Here is a 19179-nt window from a genome sequence, read left to right as displayed (position 1 = left end):
CTATCCTATTCTCACCAAATTTTCAGAACATAAGGGGGTCCAAGAGGATTCCGACAAGAGCATTTCGGGGGCCATCCATGCACAAGCTCGCATCCCGGAAAGTAGGCTCTACTAGCTCTGTGTGGAACTTATTGGTCATAAATCACAGACATCTCTCACGTCCTTAATAGTCCCTTGAAAGCTAGGGTAATAAAACATTCAAGTTTAGCTAAATTTAAAGCCAATATGAAACAACACACAAAACTCTACAAACAAAGAAAAAAAAGAGTAAACAACTGCAGTTGAAGTTATCCTCCAATAAATAAAATTATGCAGTTATTAACTAAAACTAGAAAATGTTGGCTGATAATTATTTTTCAGCCCATCAGACTTCCAGCTCAATTGGAAATAGGTCGTACTGGGCTTATGGTGTCAGGAGCCTTCATTCATAACTACTCAGGTTCACGACCCCATTTTTCACTCCTTTATCACATTTCTAAAACCACAATCCCGGCCTCAAATGAGGCTGCCCAAAGCAGATTTTTTTTTTTTTTTTATAAATACAGCCCCACAAACACTGTGTGGCACAACCACTACAATGAATCCTTCAGCAGGGGCCACCACCACAGCTCCCTTGGGTGCCTGGTATACATTAGGTGTCACCATTGTACAATGGCCGGGGCTCACTGCAACTAGATACCACTGCATCCCCGTCAGCCCAAAAAGCAGATAAGAGAACTGAACGCTGCTCTTCAACATGGGCCACTGGCCTAGCTGCAATTTTTTTTTTTATTTAATTTTTATTAGACTTTTCAAATAATTTTCAAGATGCAGTATACAGATAGGCATAAGCAAAAACTTTGAGGCAAACAATAATATACTTTTCTTAATATCCTTCTCTACACTTCATACATAATGCTAGGAAAATAGAGACAATGCAGACAAATTACATAGGAGCAGTTATTTTAGGTAAACTTTTTATATAGCAAACTTGTTGTCAATCTTCATCTTATTACCATCTTAATAATCCCAGATCTATAGAAACTTTAAGAGTGGGAATCCAGGTATGATCTTAACTGTTCCGGAAAGTTAAAAATGTATCTAGAATTTTGATACAGGATCAAACAGCGACAGGGAAATCCGAGTATAAATTTTGCCCCTCTTTCCACCGCTTCAGACCTCATTGAAATAAACTTTCTGCGTCAGAGTGTGTGGAGCGTGCTATGTCTGGAAAGATTCTAAGATTTTGGCCATAGAAACTTTGCTTTTGATTTCGGAAATATAGCTTTAATACTCTTTCCATCAAGAATGCAAATTGTACAATTAAGGTGGCCCTAGACTGTATATTTACTTCAAGTGATTTCTCCAATATATCAGTTAGATTTTAAGTAAAAAAAAAAATACAAACCAAAAAAAACCACATGAGTTTGTGGTCACGTGAATCCAACAACCACTTGTTAATAAGAATGTCACTAGTCAGTAAGATTGTTGGCAGGGATGGAGTAGGGGAGACGATTTGTTATGACAAGTGAAATAAGGTCAAATAAAAACTAAAATATATTTTAAAATGAGTTTTCATTGGATTAACATTTCTTAACTGAATTATGACATACAGAACTGCACACGTATTATGAAATGAAATGCAGAAAACTGCATAAATCATCTTAATGGCAAATGTGGTATAATAACAATTTCATAATATAAAGATCCTCTCAGAGCAGGATGCTTTAGCTTAGGCGGACGAGCACTCTAAAAATCCTATCTTAGTTTTGGAAAAGCTGCACAACTGATCCAGCATGGTTTCGTATAGAAAACTGGATGAAATCTCGGGTGTCCTGAAACCTTGCAAGTGAACCAGTCTATAGCAGATGGCAATCCGTTGCTTTCCTACTTCAGTCCTGAACCATCGGAGGCCGCCTCTCTTCCTGACTGCCCCCCCTCCCCCTCCTTTCCCCAACAAATCAATATGTATAGGGGCTCATGCTAAGGCACTTCGCTATCCTACCAAAACTCCAATTCAATTCATGGAAACCGAGTGCAGACCTGAACTGCTTTGCCACTGAATCCTTCCACTGCCAAAACTGCTCTATCAAAACTAAACAAACTTAATAAAACCATAAGCTAGTTAGCAGTTCCAGAGCGCCGTTTCCTTGGAAGGTGGCGAGGGGCAGTACATAGACCCATAATGTATACATGCGAGTTGCAGCATATGGGACAGGACCTTTATCTCTGGTTCAGTTTAAAAAGAAAAAAAAAATAAAATGTTAAATGTGGTAGATCCAATGGTGCGCAGACCAATGCGAAGGGCAGCCAGGGCCACAAAGTTTAGCCTAAAGCTTCTGAACCAGAGGCACCCAGTGCCGGTTGGAAGACCTCACGATTCCGTGCTGTAGCCAAGCAAGAACTCAGTACAGAGCGTAGCAGCAGCTACAGCTGAGGACTTTGTTTAGACGGCAATACAGGAGCAAAATATTCAGGCATCCTTCCCCCTACCTCATACACAAAAAAAAAAAAAAGATGCTTTTTCTATGTAACAAGTAAGTACCCACGGTGGATACAAAATAGTTTAGCCCGTTCACAGATAAAAATGTAAAGCAGAAAGTGCGCACAGAGAATTCTCAATTTCCACTAGCTCAGGCTTGCCACACCCAGCTCCTTGGCCTTCTGCAGAATGCAGAAGGTAATGCGCATGGAGAAGTTATTTTAATTTAACAATTCTCCATTTATACAATGACCCTGGGTAACAAAACTGAGCAATATTTTTACAGTAAACTTTTGACTGCTCTAACAGATATGTGTACAAAAGGGCCTTTGGGTAGGAAAAAAAGGTCTTTATAATTTATTAGAACCAAAGTTTTAATAAAATCTGTTGCAAAATTTGAGGCCTCTAGTATTAAATGTAAATTCTCATGCATGGACGGATTTGTCTCTTAATCCCCTAAACGATACTGCAGACTGCCAACACTGAATCTGAATGAAAAATGTAGGATATGAACAATTTCTGTTCCAAGTAAAGCAACAAGTTCAGAAGTTTTATGTTGTGAATGGATGTAATTAGCAGAATGCTTGTGTTTTGGTTTTTAAAATCACATCCTTGAGGCCTTCAGGCACTCTGGATAGAAGCAAGAGGGTAAATTATGTTGGGATGTTTTGTATTTTAATAAAAAGTTTACATTCCCCACCCCCCTCCCCACACAATTATCTTGCTCCAACAGTTTTTATTCCTAGGCTGCTCTTTCAGCAGAGATTAGCATGGCAGTTAATGCTTCCCATCACCCTGACAGCCTTGCTCATTACTTTTCTGGTTATAGTTTCGGGAGGATGCAGGACAGCCTTTACTCCATGCATCTCACTGGAAACCAATAATCATTCCAAGATTAACAAATGCATGCGTGGCTCTTACCAAGCAAAACTAGCTAAATGCATAGTCCTGATATGCAAATTATAATAAAAATTAGGACCTCACTGCCCCCAAGAACATCCAGCCACTTACAGCATATTTAGCAGGTCAGTTTTCTGTTTCAGTAGAAGGGTACATTCATTTTTCATCTGTATTTTTCCTGTCATTTAAAAAGGGGTTTTTCTTGCAAGCCATATATTTCATTATGATACATAAAATGCAACTATTATTTTTTTCTTCCCCTTAGCATGGTCTCCGGTGTAATAATTAAAACATAAGTATCAATATTCATTTTGTATTGCTAAGGAATGAAACAAACCAGTTCCAAGAATAGGGTCAATACTTATCGTATGAAAAGGAAACAGGTTGATTAGATGCTTCACAATTAGAGCTTACATGTGAATAACATCTCAGTCGCCAAACAAAATCTTTGCAAGACAGATATCAGATGGTTTTATTAAGAAGGTCGTTTTCCCCTACATTCTGATCTGCTTTGGGCTATTAAATCTGCAATTTAACAACCAAAAGAAAACTCTCAGGTTTATCTTCTGACTCCATCACCCTGGTCTTCGTTAGGAGCCGAGACAAACTTGGCTTTTAACTTTGTAAACTATTGGGAAGCCACTATCAAAAGTTTAATTGTGCACTTTGTTTAGTCTGGACTAAACTGCAAAAGTGAAAAAGGAAGTTGGATAAGGGCTGTTTTCAGTATGAATGAGTACAATTGCTACTGAACAGCAGCAAACTCAGATTTGGACCACTCTTCAATGCAACTAATCATAGCCCCTAATAAATCACAGCACACCAATAGCTTATCCCCAGCTTCAAACAGAAAATCCTAGCTGCTCCCTGGGTCAGTTTCTAAAAGGTAAATAAAGTTCATCTGTGTAGAGGAGATAAATATAAAATGATCAACATATATATATTGATATATTTAAGTTTAGGAAAATATAGCCAATCAGATCATCTTTGTAAGATTATTTAAGGTAAGGAAATTAATATCAAAACCTCCACCGCAGCTCTTTCCTTCCAAAAAGCATCAACTTTTCAACTCTTTACAGTATCCAAAATCCTGTCAAAGTGTATATGCTCACACAAATCATAGTAATTTGTCTAGGCTTTGGGGGAGATTTTCTTGTGCTCCCTATAACACATAAACACGTCATGGGCTGAACGTTTGTGCACGAGATCTTGTTATCCGGACAAAAATTCAACACTTTTGTACCTCTGAGAAAAACAAATTAATGACATGCAGTAGAAAAAAAAAGAAAAGCAAGGGCTGCCCCTTTTAAGTCCCCAGGGATCACCTCTCTCAACCCCTTCTTGCTCCTGGTAGTTAAAAAAAAAAAATTAATGCAAATTGCCATCTACTTTTTAAAATGTTTCTTCTACTTGCACACTTACAATAGCATTGGCAGTACCGATTAAAAAAAAAAACAAAAGCAAAAAGAAACTGGGCCAAAATGGGCACAGCAGAAGAAAACCAGTATTTCTAAATATTGAGACAAAAATGGAGAGGAAAGAAGCTCGGGGGGAAAAAAAAACTTAAGAAAAACAGTACTGAAATATTAAAGCTAGCTAATAGAGCTTGACCTAGATAGGCTACAGTTCCATTTGAAGAAAATAGCTCAAATCGGAACATCGTTGACGGAAAAGGTATAAGGGCAGTAAACTAGTTGGTTTTGGGTTGTTGTTTTTTTTGTTTGCTTTTTTGCGTGTTTTTTTTTTTAAGGAGTTAATTATTTCAATGTGTTTAAAATGACTAAAGTGCTTCTCAGCTGGTGGGCACTGTCCAAACACCTCACGAGAAAAAAAAAAATTGAAATCACAACAGAAGGGGGAAAGGGGGAGCTCTCGCCAATATATATCTATAGATATATCTAGATATAGATACATATATTTGAGTCACTTGATCTGAAACGAGCATAGATTCACAAAGCAAAGCTACACTCTTCTGGCCTAAGATGAGCCCTTTTTCTATTCCCGTTGTTGAAATCTCTCTGAAATTTGGATTAAAAAAAATTGACTGAATTAACAAGTGTTTGGGTTTATTTTTTTTTCCCCCTATTTCTCTGTAGATTAAGTCGGCCAGCAGCAATACAACAGGTTTATATGCATCGGCGTGTGTCTCCAAGACTTGGGTTTATGAAGCCGACACTTTTAAAAACAAATGCGTGTGCACAAAGTCAGTTGAAACAGGTCGATTTTTCACTTGGAAAAGGAGCTGCAATTTTCCCTTTTCCTCAACAGAGATCAGTGCTCCACCGCTAACACGTACTTTCGGCAGGGCTTTGTGCTGCTTTACTGATAAGCCTGATCAATAAGTTTTTCTCAAAATTAAAAAGAAGGGGGGACGACGACGACACACTAATAACAGCATCAAAACCAACCCGAGAATAAGAAGAGTTCTCCCCAGCTGTAAATCTGTGTCTCGGTTGTGACTGTTTTAAGAGTTGAATAAAAATGAACCTATGTGAAGCTGACCGGTCAAAGCAATGCAAAATGTGCCTGGTGTCCACACAATTCATTTATTCCAACCATTAGCATTCTGCTGGCTATGAACTTTACAATTTGTGAACCTCTGGAGGAAGATCCCAACCAAACAGTAGTAGTTCAGCATGATTTCATCTAGGGTGATTTTTTTTTAATTAAAAAGCTAAGTAAGGAGGAGTACGTTATTCGTTACCCTTATTTTAATTATTCACACTTATTAAACTCTGCCTATACGCTCTATTAATATAGGCACACTGGCGTTTAATTGCTAAGAAACACTGAATATTTGTTGGATTTATTTAATATGGGCTGCGTTCGAACGAAAGACGTCCCCTTAGAATTTATGGGAAAGAATCAATACGATTGATGCTTAATAGGAGGCGTAAAATAACCTACCCAGCTGCCAGTAAGTCTTTAGGGATCCCAACTATCTCTACATTTATAAGTCTGCAGGGCCAGCAGAAGTGTTATCAACTATAGCAAAAAAAAATTCTGTCCGTGTATTACAATACTTAATGCTTTTTTTTTTTTTTTTTTAAATCAAAAACGAAAAAGCTTCCCTGTAACTCTACAAAATGGTAAGGACGTTTCTTGGACATAAGGGCAACAGCTTTTGACCCATGATGGGGAAAAAAATACAGAACTCCGATGCCCCCAACTAAATTTGACTTCACAATAATGTTAGCAAGTGCACCATTATCGAATCAAAAATGTATCTTTTAGCGGGGTCAATAGCTGAAATCATTCACAGGATGCTAAAATAAAGCAACTTCTCGTTTACAATCCCAGCCAACTGAGAATATATTGGAACCGTAAATTGATGTTTAACTGATCCGGTACCAAAAGGGAAAAAAAAAAAAGGGAGACGGATGACCTCGGAGATATCGATTGACGGTGGGGTTTATTTTTGTTATTACCTCCAAATGGTCCCCTCGAAGGGTTAAGCGTTTGACCGTTTATTAATAAAGTCATATCGGTGAGCGATTTGTACCTGTACCAGTCGAAGCCCTTCTCGTAGTTCCGATCGAAGAAGTGCGGCTCTGCCCCCACCGCCCTGATGTCCGGATGGACGCGCAGAAACTCCAGCAGCGCCCGCGTGCCGCCCTTCTTCACCCCGATGATGATGGCCTGCGGCAGCTTCTTGCTGCCGGAGCCGTTGAAGAAGCTGGAGATGGGGCTGGGCTCCAGCGCCTCGGGCTCGGGGGCAGCGGCGCGGGGCGCCGTGCCCGGCTGGCCCGGGCGCAGCAGCAGCAGCCGGGAGAGCAGCCCCGCGCCGCCCGGCGGCAGCGGCTCGGCTCCGGTCCCGCCGCCACCGCCGCCGCTGTCTGCGAGGCGCGGCGGGGAGCCCAGGAAGACCGCGCCGGGAAGCGCGGCGGTGGTGGCGGCGGCGGCGCACGATCCGGCGCAGCAGTAGAAGAGGCACAGCCAGAGGGCGAGCATGATGAGGAGGAGCAGCAGCCTCCGTCTCACCGGCTGGAAGGGGCTGGCGGCATCCAGGCAGGAAGAGAGCGCCTTCGGGTGTTCCATGTGCCTTCTGGCCCCTCAGCTGGCAGAACCATGGTCCCAACTCAGCACATGATGAGGATGCTGATGGGGCAAAGACCTTGGCAGGCTCTCGCTCTCCAGTCCCACCAAAAAAAAAAAAGAGATAGAGAAAAGGATCAGTCTCCAGGCTCTGGTTTATTCTTTAAGGGTGAAGAGAGAGAGAGAGAACATCAATTCGCTAACACCTCTCCAAATCTGAAATCCCTAGCAGAGCGAGAGAAAACGAAAAATCAGCACACTGCTGCTCCCCAGTCCATGTCCATGCTTGCAAGGCGGAGCGTGCATGGGAGAAGCTTTTTTTTTTCTGCCGCGACAACCCGGCCGAGCGATCAATAGCACCGGGAGAGACGATGCCGCCCGCTCCACTCTGCCCGGCGCCTCTCGCCGCCAGCCGGCTCCTTGCGGAAGGCGGGCGCAGCCACGTAACTGACAGCCGGGGAGGCGCGCGGGAGCCAGGCCCCTCTATGCTAATTAGCCATTTGTTGATAAAAGGGAGCCAATGGGCGGCAGAGGTGGGAGGTTTGAGCTCCTGGAGGTGATTAGTGCTTCTCATTGGCTAATGAGCCGTTAAAGAGCTCTCGCAGCTGCAGGGAAGCGGCAGTCCGAGCCCGGGAGTGTTAGTGATCCCGGCTCCTGGAGCTCTGGCACAGACGCCCCTTCACCAGCTCCTCGTTACTGCCACTGAACCAAAAAAAAAAAAAAAAGAGAGAGAGAGAGAGAGAGAGAGAACCCGGCTCCATGGGGTAGGAAGTGTGAAAGCAAAGGACTTTCCCGGAGCTAAACGGGCAGAGTTATAGTCACTCACTCCAAGAGGGCAGCTACCAGAGTGCAAGCGAAAATTGTTTGAAAGTGGGCGATAAGCTTTCAAAGTTTAAAAGACTATTAATCTAGTAGACCCTGTTTTTATTTGAACAGTACGTGCTTGAGTCTTTGTTTTAAATAAAGTTTAGCTGCCCATATGTCTGTTATAACCTGCAATTTAATTGTTTTTTCCATTTAAAGTCCAGTCAGGAAATCTGTCATATTAACACTGTATCCCTTAAAATGAAATTATAGATTTTGTTCAGGATGTTAAAACAAATCCCTTGTTTAATTTGAGAGGAAAAATTTTTATATTTTTACTTTAGTCTTTCTTTTCCATGGCGGTATTTTTTTTATTTGAGATTATAGGTAGAAGGTATACCATTCTATTCAAAAATGAAACTTGAATTCAGAGCTTGGTTAAACTTTGAAGAAGCAAATTAATAACTTTAAAAAAAGTATTTAACTATGTTCCGCAAAGTTTATAGCAGATACGAATAACATTTTTCTGTCTTTATGTAGAATATTATAATTGTCTAATTTCTCAACTGGTTTGCTTTTTTCTCTCTTCTATTTAGTTTTTTCTTCTTTGTACCCTTTCTATTAAGAAAAAAAATAAACAATTCAACGTTTCAGTAAGACAAACAATACTCGATCACGGATTGATAAACAGAGTGAGAGCAAGGGCAAGTGGTTTCAATCATACTATATATCACTTTGGCAATACATGTAAACTAGTCATGCCAATAAAGTCAGCTGAACCTGATTCTGGTTGTTTTCTTTCCACTTTTGCAGCACAACTTTGAAAGAGGATAATAATTTGCAGTCCCGACCACGCAGTTAGATGTTGGTTCTGACATTTGCCTGGTTATCCTAGGGTCTCTCCTTCCATGGCATCACAGCAAGACAATCCCCACCACCCCAGTACCTATGAGCCTGGACGAACAGGTGCATCTGTCCGGTTGCAGACTGGCTGGAGACAGTCCGGGGGGTGTCTTACCCCCATTTAAGTACTTTCCATCTGCCTTATGTGGGACCTCACGAAAGCGTGACGAACATAGGAGAACACCGTCATCGCTGACACCGAATGTAATGTATGAAGGCGTTCTCATCGTCCACCTGCTCTGATGTGAGAGGCAAAAAGTCCGCTTAAGTTTGAGTTTTTAATATTCTTTTGTACCTATTATCTCTCTTTTTTTTTTTTTTTACCTCTTAACAGTGCATATAAACACGATCCTTTCACAGTCTGCGAATCTTTTCCGATGAAAAAATATATGTAGTTGATTTTTCTTTAGCTTCTCTACAAAAACAATCTTTTGTATAATTTTTATTTTATATATTTGATTATAGCTAGAAAAGTTATTTTCACACTACATATTTTTTTTCTCGTAAAGAATTAAAGGCACCGGATTGTTAGACAACTCTAAATCTTAAAAAACCTATTTTAAAAGTAGCCATTAATATTTGAGTGCATTTTCGTATACACAGAACTTAACTTTTTTTTTTTTGTCCCCAGCAATCCTTAAAAAACCAAACAAAACAGTCTGAAAAACCTAGGTAGAAAAAAGGGTCGTTTCTTCAAAGAAACTTTAAAACTCGGTTTTTAATTTCTCATTGTCTTTAAACAATATAAGCACTTATTTACCTCAAATTTGGGCTCATAAACCTTATTTGAAGAGCAAAGGACAGAGGAAAACACTTTCCTTTGTTTGCCTTACAAAGAACAATAACGAAAGGAAAAAAAATATATGAAGAGCGGTATCAATTAAGAAGGCTTTACAGGCGTCATAAAATCAACAAAGAGGTCATTAAGGCAATTAAGAGACCTCCAGTCCTCTCGCAGCGCTGCCCACCGCAAACGTAGCTCCCTTTGCTCCAAGCCATGGGCCTCACTTTTAGAGCCAATTTCCTCTTTACAACCCCTCCTTGAGCCACACAATCAAATCCACTTTAAGTTTTAGTCGGGGCTGTCAAACAGCGGCAGGGGTGGTAAACATGCTCGCAGTTCAATGGTACTCAAGCTGCTATCGAAACAGAACAAGGTAGGAGCTCCTTTAACAGCAGTCTTTTCTTTTTCTCAGTCATTAAAGGCTATTACTGAACTTGGCAAACTTCTGTTTCCCTATAAATTGTCCTCCCCCCACCACAAAAAAAAAATAAAATATATATATATATAAATATATAAGGACCCAGAGTCTGGCTTTTTTTTTTTCCCAATCTGTTCCTTCTACACCTGCCCGGCATGTTTACTCACTTCCAGTAGTTATCACAAGTTTACAAAAAATTGTTACTGGCTTCCCCCTCTTAAGGTGCCCTGTCTGACGGCTGTTTCCGGTGGCTGGCGGCAAATTGGCTTTGATCACTTTCAGCCCTGGTTGCAATTTGTACGCGTACGGAGGCCGCGCGCCTTCCCTGAAGTTAGAGGCTTTGTGTCACGGGGGGGGGCGAATCTGCATTTGAAAGATCTGCAAGTCCTCCTCGGGTGCTGTGAAGCGAAGCTGCAGGTAAAGAGGGAAGTCAGCGGAGACCCTCGTCTCCAATTGTCCATTTAAAAAAAAAATATATATTTTTTTTTTAGTTTGCTGTGTTGCTTCTTTCTTTCCCGGTAGGGGAGCAGTGAATGGCTTACAGCAACAAAAGCCAGCAAATTGTTCCTTCCCTGCAGGAAAGGAAAAGGGAGCCCAGCAGCCGGCAGAAAATCGGCATTCATTTACTCGAATGAAACGTTTTCCCTTTCGCGATTAGAAGATCTGCACTCCCCCACCAAGTGCTGCTAAGAATCTGAAGGGTAAGAGAAGACTACAGCAGTTCTTGTCCCACAGATCCCTCGAGGGCAGCCAGCGGGTTCAACACTTCTTAAGCAATTGTTAAACTAAATTTTATAATAGTTTAATTCTAAAAAGAAGAAGCTGCATGAAACGTAACAAGTCTGGTGTTTTATGTGTCATTTTCTCCCTTTTTGTTTTAGGTTTATTCTCTGGGAAGAGTGAGGAAGGTCAGTTACTGTACAAAAGACTAAGAGCAGCGGAGCCTCCAGCTACTTACACGCAGAAACCTTACGCCACCTTCCCCCCTGGACCCTGCTTTTTACATCGCCGGCATCCGAATATGATACGGAGAATTATCCACCGATTTGGATTTAAATATTTAAGTGCGATCTTTTTTTTTCTGCATTAAGCTGTTCCTAGGGGAAAATTGCCTCTATATTGGAGAACTCGGGAGCTCTTTTTAAAACAATGCAAGTATTAAGATGAGCATTAGCAGTACATCTGAAGGACTGAGATGGTATCCAACATACCCGGGGTTTAATAATCAAATTCATTGTCAGGGTATACACAAAACAAATCAGATAAAGGACATTAATTCTCTAATTCAAACACACACATACCGCAGGATATACATAAGAGTGAATAATTATCTCATAACAGTACCCACTGCTTTAGGTGCTGTAAGTTAATTTTATTTCACACTCATCTGCTAATTAATATTGATATGCACATGAACAAACCATTGTTTTATATTTTTGTACATATACAATGCCAATATTCCCTATTTTCAAAGTTCATGGGAGAACAGGGAAAGGAGGGATAGGTGATAATCATACAATAAGGTCAAGTAAAAGTGGACTATAAATCAGTAAAATTAAATAACTTTGCATTGCATTCTCAATTTTTTTCACTAAAAATACAAAAATCCATGATTGCAGTGCTTTTTCTGGTATATCAAATAAAACCATTTTCCTGAAGTTTCTTTAAACAGTTTACTCACATTCCCACCAAAACACAAGACTATAGTCAAAGTTATTTCTTGTCCTGGCCATAATGGCCAGGACAAGAAATGACTTTGACTATAGCCACACCTCGTGGCTGTTGCAGAACACACTTGTGCCAGGCTCAGGAAAGAGCCATGGTCCTGTCCCTCAGTTAGAGCAGTGTTTCCCAAACCTTTCCTGGAGGCAAACGTATCCAGTTGCATTTTTTTTTCACTTGCCACAATGAATATTCATGAGATAGATTTGCATATCAGGTGTCTCCAATATATGTAAATCTATCTCATGTATATTCATTGAGGATATCCTGAAACCCTAATTGGTTAAGTGAGCCTCCAAGATAGGTTTGAGAAACCTTGAGTTAGAGGATTGTTGATGCAAGGAAGAGGGGGGAACATAAGAACATGTGGTAAGACCCAGTGTGGTAAGACCACACTGGGTCAGACCAAAGGACCATCAAGCCCAGTATACTGTTTCCAGCAGAGGCCAATCCAGGTCACAAGTACCTGGCAGGATTCCAAGGAGTAGATAGAGTGCAAGCTGCTTATCCCAAGAATTGTAGTTTTTGAAAGAGTAAACTGATTAACATTTACTAGGGATGTGCAGAGGGACGCCATATGTTGCATTCAGGATTCGTATTCGTTGGGGGGCAGATACGTTGCATTCGGCAAGGGGGCCCCCCAATATGTCGATTCTTATTTGTTTCCTGGCTAAAATTAAATTAACTACAACCCCCCCCCCCACCCTCCTGACCCCCCCCAAGACTTACCAAAACTCCCTGGTGATCCAGCGGGGGGTTCGGGAGCCATCTCCTGCACTCAAGCCTGGGCTGCCGGTATTCAAAATGGCACCGATAGCCTTTGACCTACTATGTCACAGGGGCTACTGGTGCCATTGGTCAGCCCCTGTCACATGGTAGGAGCAATGGATGGCCGGTGCCATCTTGTGCTCCTACCATGCGACAGGGGCTGACCAATGGCACCGGTAGCCCCCATGACATAGTAAGGGCAAAGGCTATCGGCGCCATTTTGATTACTGGCAGCCGATGGCCCGAGTGCAGGAGATTGCTCCCAGACCCCCGCTGGACCACCAGGGACTTTTGGCAAGTCTTGTGCTTATTTTTATTTTATAAGAATTATCTATGTTACTTTAATCATAAATCACCGGCCATCCATTGCTCCTACCATGTGACAAGGGCTGACCAATGGAACCGGTAGCCCCTGTGACATAGTAGGTCAAAGGCTATCGGCGCCATTTTGAATACCGGCAGCCGAGGGTTGAGTGCCGGAGATGGCTCCCGGACCCCTCGCTGGACCACCAGGGAGATTTGGGAAGTCTTGTGGGGGGGGGGGGGGGGGGAGTCAGGAGGGTGGGGGTTTGTTTAAATTTGCTCCTTTAGGTGGCCGAATAATTCGGCGAAGATTCGTTGTATTCGTGGGGAATCGCAATACGTTTCACTTCCCTTCGAATACAACGAATATGGCCCTATTTGTTGCGGGTTACCAATTCATAGGGAACAAATTCACACCCCTAACATTTACTCATTCAATTCCACTCATTATTTTATAGACTTCTATCATATCTCCCCTCAGACATCTCTTCTCCAAGCTGAAGAGTCCCAACCTCTTTAGCCTTTCTTAATAGGGGAATTGTTCCATCTCCTTTAACAATTTTGTCACCCTTCTCTAATTCTGCTATATCTTTTTGAGATGTGATGACTAGTACCACACACAATAAAGATGAGGTGGCACCATGGAGCGATACAGAGGCATTAAGATATTTTCTGCTTTATTCTCCATTCCCTTCCTAATAATTCCTAGCATTCTATTTGCTTTCTTGGCTGCTGCTGCATGCTGAGCAGAAGATTTCAATGTATTTTTAACAATGACTTCTAGATCCTTTTCCTAAATAGTAATTCCTAATTTGGAACCTTGCATTGTGTAGCCATAATTTGGGTTTTATTTATTTAAATGTTTCTTAGATACTGTTTATTAGGGATGTGAATTCGTTTGCAGCGAAATAGGAAATAGAGATGATATTTCCTATTTCATCGTGTTTCAGGGTGGGGGGGGGTGACGAGACGATAAGAAACCCACAAAATTTCGTGTGGTTTTCTTATTGTTTTTGGGGAGGGGAGAAAGGGCACATTAAAAAAAACAAAACGCAACCCAACCCTTCAAATTTAATTAATTGCACCCCCCCCCCCCCCCCAAAGACTTACTGAAAGTCCCTGGTGGTCCAGCGGGTCCAGGGAGTGGTCTCCCCCTCTCGGGCTGTTGGCTGATAGTAATCAAAATGGCACCGATGGCCCTTTGCCCTTACCGTGTGACAGGGGATATCAGTGCCATTGGTCGGCCCCTGTCACAAGGTAGGAGCAATGGATGGCCCGCACCATTTTTTAAGATGGTGCCAGCCGTCCATTGCTCCTACCATGTGACAGAGGCCGGCCAATGGCACTGATAGCCCTGTCACACGGTAAGGGCAAAGGGCCATCGGCCTCATTTTGATTAGTGGCAGCCGACGGCCCAAGAGGGGGAAATCACTCCTGGGACCCCGCTGGACCACCAGGGACTTTTGGTAAGTCTTGGGGGGGGGGGGGGGTGTCAGGCAAGTCTTGGGGAGTCGGGAGGGTGGGGATTGCAATTAATTAAAGCTGAAGGGTTGGGGCAGGTTTCGGGGGGGCAGACGAAATAAAATTGGCTGATACCGCGGGAAGTTTCATAAAATTTATATTACAATTTATATATTATATTAATTTATATTATAATTTATAATCATTTCCGATAATGAAGGCCGAACTGAAAGGTTCGGCCGAACCACATCTCTACCGTTTATACATAATATGGACTAAACGGTTTACAAACTAAAATCACACACATAATTAAAAAGTGCAGACATAAAAAATGAGAATAAAAATAAAACAGTAATAAAACAAAACAATAGAATTAGAAAGGTTGTAGGTCAACAAAACAGTGCTGAAGTAAACGTAACATAACATGAATATGGGAAATTGATGGTCTTAATTATTGTTAATCTGTGTAAATTAGATTGAAAGCAATTCAGCAAAGATATGTTTTTAATTTCTTCTTGAATTCTTTTGGGTTGGATATGGTTTTGAGAGTAGTAGGTAGAGAGTTCCACAGGAGAGGATCTGCCACTGAGAACGCTCGTTTTCTGGTCATTTCCAGTCTCACAATTTTTACTGTTGGAACTTCAAGAAAATTTTTATCTAGAGATGGAGAGTTGTACATAAACAAATAGCTGATGGATTGTGAAACAGGTTGAATATTAACGTTAAGATTTTATATTCTTCTCTAAGTGGAAAATGAAGAAACAACTGTGAATGTAGGCTCATGGCACCTTAGCCCAATTTGGGGCTGGACTGTGAGTGAGATGCAAACCTAGAAGAGGAGGAGAAGGAAACTTTTGGATCAATGGCATATAAAAATAACGTAATAATAATAACCATAGTAACACAATAGATGATAGCAGAAAGATGAACTGGCCCATACAAGCTGCCCTATTATTCCAGTCCACACTAGGGATTTTTCCCAGCAGCCTGCCTTAGAAGGATATCACTTCTTATCCAAGGTAGTTTTACTGTTTGCTTCCTCAGTGGTTCTCTGCCATCTTGAACAGATGACCATATGATATCCCATGCTCAGTCCAACACCCAGCTTCCCCCACATCTTACTACCACACTGTTAGCAATCTAGACAGTTACCAAAACTAGTAAGGCTGGTGCCTGAACATTCAACCTCCAAGGTCCCTGAGGTCCTGCAGGACAGTATTCACCCACCACCAGCCTGACAGCATTAACCAGCCATTCTCTGGGGGAGCTACAGGCTACCAGCCTCAACCCAGACACCCCCCGGCCTGCTAAGTGGTGCCTCCCTTATCTACGCTTTGTTTTGTCCTTATCACCTCTCCCCTTGCCTCTGCTTTTGAGGGTGTGCAGGACAGACTGCCAATACTATAACCTCCCATTCATGTTCCCACTACTGTCGCAGAATAAGAAGGCAAATAATCATCATTAGGCCCATCTAATTTGCCCAGCTTCACTCCTTGTGCAATGCAATAGAGCCCAGTGAATCTCTGGTCTCCTATCACTTCTTCACCACTAGGGATCCTCCTAGCATATCCCAGGCATTTTTAAATCCCCTTATTGTTTTTGTCTCCATCCCTACTCGGAGTTCATTCCATGCACCCAGCACTTCAGTGAAGATTTCAAGGGGCCTCAAACAAGTCACCAGAATCCCAAAACAGAACTAGCTCCTCAATGTTTATGAGCATTACATTACGTTGGTTAGTGTTACTTGGAGGGCATAAAGGCTGTGCATTGTCATTCACAATGTTGTCATTTTGTTTACCATGTTAATTAAGGGGGCAATTTTCAAAACTGTAAGGACTATTGCAGAGTCCACAGGTAGTTTTCCCTGCAGATTTTGCACCAGCTCTCAAAGGGAAACTACACCTGTACGTTCCCTTTGAAATTCCCCTGGTAAAAAGTACCCACATAGATTTGCACCTGCTTTTTCTGTGGATGCTTTTCTTTCCAGAAAAATAAACTCATACGGTTTTGAAACTATATGCGGTGTAGCCTCCTCTGACTTAACCCCACTTCTGAATCTGCCTGCTTTTCACATGGATAAAAGCAGGCAGGCAATTGATCCTTGTGTGTACTTTTACCCATGTACAAGGTGGGCATTTTCTGACAGCTCATTTACCCATGTATAATAGGGATGTGAATCGTTTTTGAACGATTAAAATTATCGTCAGATAATTTTAAAATCGTCCAAAATTGTTAGAGTGCACGATACAATACAAATGCTCCCGATTTATCGTCAGGGGCATTTGTATTGTATCGTTAAATAGGGCGCGGGAAAACCGGCACACCAAAAAAACCCTAACACCCACCCCGAACCTTTAAAACAAATCCCCCACCCTCCCGAACCCCCCCCCCCCAAATGTTTTAAATTACCTGGGGTCCAGTGGGGGGGTCCCGACGCGATCTCCAGCTCTCTGGCTACAGCTGCGTTGAGAAATGGCGCCGGTGGCCCTTTGCCCTTATCATGTGACAGGGCAAAGGTAGCGCCGGCGCCATTTTGGTACCTGGCTCCCGATGTCACGCGTGCGGGAGATCGCCCCCGGACCCCCGCTGGATTGGATGCGTGTTTTTGACGTGCTAGCGTAACCCCTTATTCAGTAAGGAGTCGAAAACGCGGGAACCCTTCCAGAGTCGTCATGCCAGAAAGAATTTCAAATGTTAACTGAAAACAAGGCTCTTTAGAAAAGCATACAATCTACTAGATAAGGGAGCCCTGACCGACGTGCCGCAAATGCGCAGTAGAGAGCAGCTCTACCGCGCATGCGAGCACATCGGCCAGAGCAGAGCGTGCCCCCCCAAAAAAAATGGCGCCTGCCAGGAGCGGCGGCGGCGGCAGCAGCAACGAGCAGGAGCGGCGGCGGCGGCAACGAGCGGGAGGAGCAGCGGCGACGACGAGCGGGAGGAGCAGGAGCGGCGGCAGCGATGAGCGGGAGAAGCAGGGGCGGCGGCGACGAGCGGGAGAAGCAGGAACGGCGGTGACAAGCAGGAGCGGCAGCAGTGCGCGCACGAGGGAGGGAGGGAGGAGCAGTAGCGGCGGCGACGCGCGCATGAGGGAGGGAGGGAGGAGCAGTAGCGGCGGCGACGCGCGCGCGAGGGAGGGACACCCTCCTGCCTGCCAGTTGTGGATGAGCTGAAAGGGGAGGGAGGAGAGAGTGAGCTGAGGGGAGGAGAGAGTTAGCTGAGGGGGGAGGGAGGAGAGAGAGAGGGGAGGGGGGAGGGAGAATAGGTGGGGAGGTGGGAGGAGAAGGGGGGAGGGAGGAGAGGGAGAATAGAGAGGGGAGGTAGAGGGAGGGAGGAGAGAGTGAGGTGGAGGGAGGAGAGGGGAGAATAGAGGGGGGAGAAGGAGGGAGGAGAGGGAGATTAGAGGGGGGAGAAGGGAGGGAGGAGAGGGAGAATAGAGGGGGAGGTGGGTGGGAGAAGGGGAGGAGAGAGGAGAGAGGAGAATAGAGGGGGGAGGTAGAGGGAGGGAGGAGAGAGTGAGGTGGAGGGAGGAGAGGGAGAATAGAGGGGGGAGGTGAGAGGAGGAGAGAGTGATGGTGGGGGAGGGAGGAGAGAGTGAGGTGGAGAGAGGAGAGGGAGAATAGAGGGGGGAGGTGAGGAGGGAGGAGAGAGTGATGGTGGGGGGAGGGAGGAGAGAGTGAGGTGGAGGGAGGAGAGGGAGAATAGAGGGGGAGAGGAGTAGAGGTGAGGTGGGGGGAGGAGAGAGTGAGGTGGAGGGAGGGAGGAGAGAGTGAGGGGAGGGGGGGGGAAGTGGGAAGGAAATAGACCGAAATTTTTTTTTTAAATGTAGCCCGTTGTTACGGGCTTAACGGCTAGTTTAACATAAAATACCAATATACTGAAAACTTCAATGACAGTACCAGAGATAAAGGTAGTGAAGTGAGCAATAAGTAATGAACGATGTAAAGTGTATAGTTAGTAGAACTAGAATCTGCATTTGCTGGTATGTCGACTTTAAAATGTATGAATATGAAATCTATAAATCTGCTGTCGTGTTGACCAAGAATATGTACGAATATGAACTAGAACATATATCTACTGTGGTGTTGATCTAGATTATGAATGCTGGCACAGAATGTGATTGTTGACCAAGAATATGAGCACTGATTTTGTAAACCGTTGTGATCTTACTCTCGAATGATGGTATATAAAACACATAAATAAATTACTTATCTAGTCGGGCATCCACCAGTTTTCTCCAGGAATGGACAATAGGATTTTCAGAGACTGGCAGGCTAAAGGTCTTCAAAGTGTTAAGCAATTGTTTCTTGAAAAATCCAATTGCAGCGTAAATTTCATCTTTCTAGTAAAGATTTTTACGCTTATTTACAATTATGATATTATATTCTAAGTCTGTAGGACAAGAATTCTATATTTGGACAGAAGGTAGTTTAGAAGAAGTATTATGGGGACACCATTCTCTGAAACCTTCATGTGCAATTTTTTCACAGCCAATTCGTAAAATACAAAGTCAAGATGTAATTTCCAAAATTTTGCCAAGATGGTCTCGATGGCCGGAGATTCGATTGTCACAAGATGACCTTCTTTATTTATTAAACACATCCCGGATGTTTTGGAAAATGT

At 43.0% G+C, this 19179-nt stretch overlaps 1 protein-coding gene and 1 long non-coding RNA gene across 5 annotated transcripts in view; one reads left to right on the top strand and one right to left on the bottom strand.

Moving 5' to 3' along the window:
- The window catches only part of HS3ST3B1 (heparan sulfate-glucosamine 3-sulfotransferase 3B1), a 68339-nt gene extending 60508 nt beyond the window's left edge, over positions 1 to 7831 (bottom strand). Inside the window, exon 1 of the mRNA XM_029600294.1 lies at positions 6864 to 7831. Within this exon, the coding sequence (XP_029456154.1) occupies positions 6864 to 7399 (536 nt within the window). The 5' untranslated portion in view covers positions 7400 to 7831. The remainder of the gene's footprint in view (positions 1 to 6863) is intronic.
- A 197-nt stretch (positions 7832 to 8028) lies between these two features.
- On the top strand, positions 8029 to 12184 carry LOC115089510. Of its 4 annotated transcripts, none has more exons than XR_003856127.1 (5): positions 8029 to 8160; positions 9014 to 9312; positions 10528 to 10722; positions 10797 to 11006; positions 11187 to 12184. It is a non-coding gene; the product is annotated as an uncharacterized LOC115089510 (long non-coding RNA). The 4 variants fall into 4 exon arrangements; XR_003856129.1 differs by having other exon boundaries at positions 9014 to 9347; positions 10828 to 11006; XR_003856126.1 differs by having other exon boundaries at positions 9014 to 9347.
- The last annotated feature ends 6995 nt before the right edge of the window (positions 12185 to 19179 follow it).

This window comes from Rhinatrema bivittatum, chromosome 4 (assembly GCF_901001135.1).
Source record: "Rhinatrema bivittatum chromosome 4, aRhiBiv1.1, whole genome shotgun sequence".
Classification (NCBI taxonomy): domain Eukaryota; kingdom Metazoa; phylum Chordata; class Amphibia; order Gymnophiona; family Rhinatrematidae; genus Rhinatrema; species Rhinatrema bivittatum.
The sequence above is the reverse complement of the archived record's forward strand: the minus strand, read 5'-3'. Positions and strand labels throughout refer to the sequence as shown.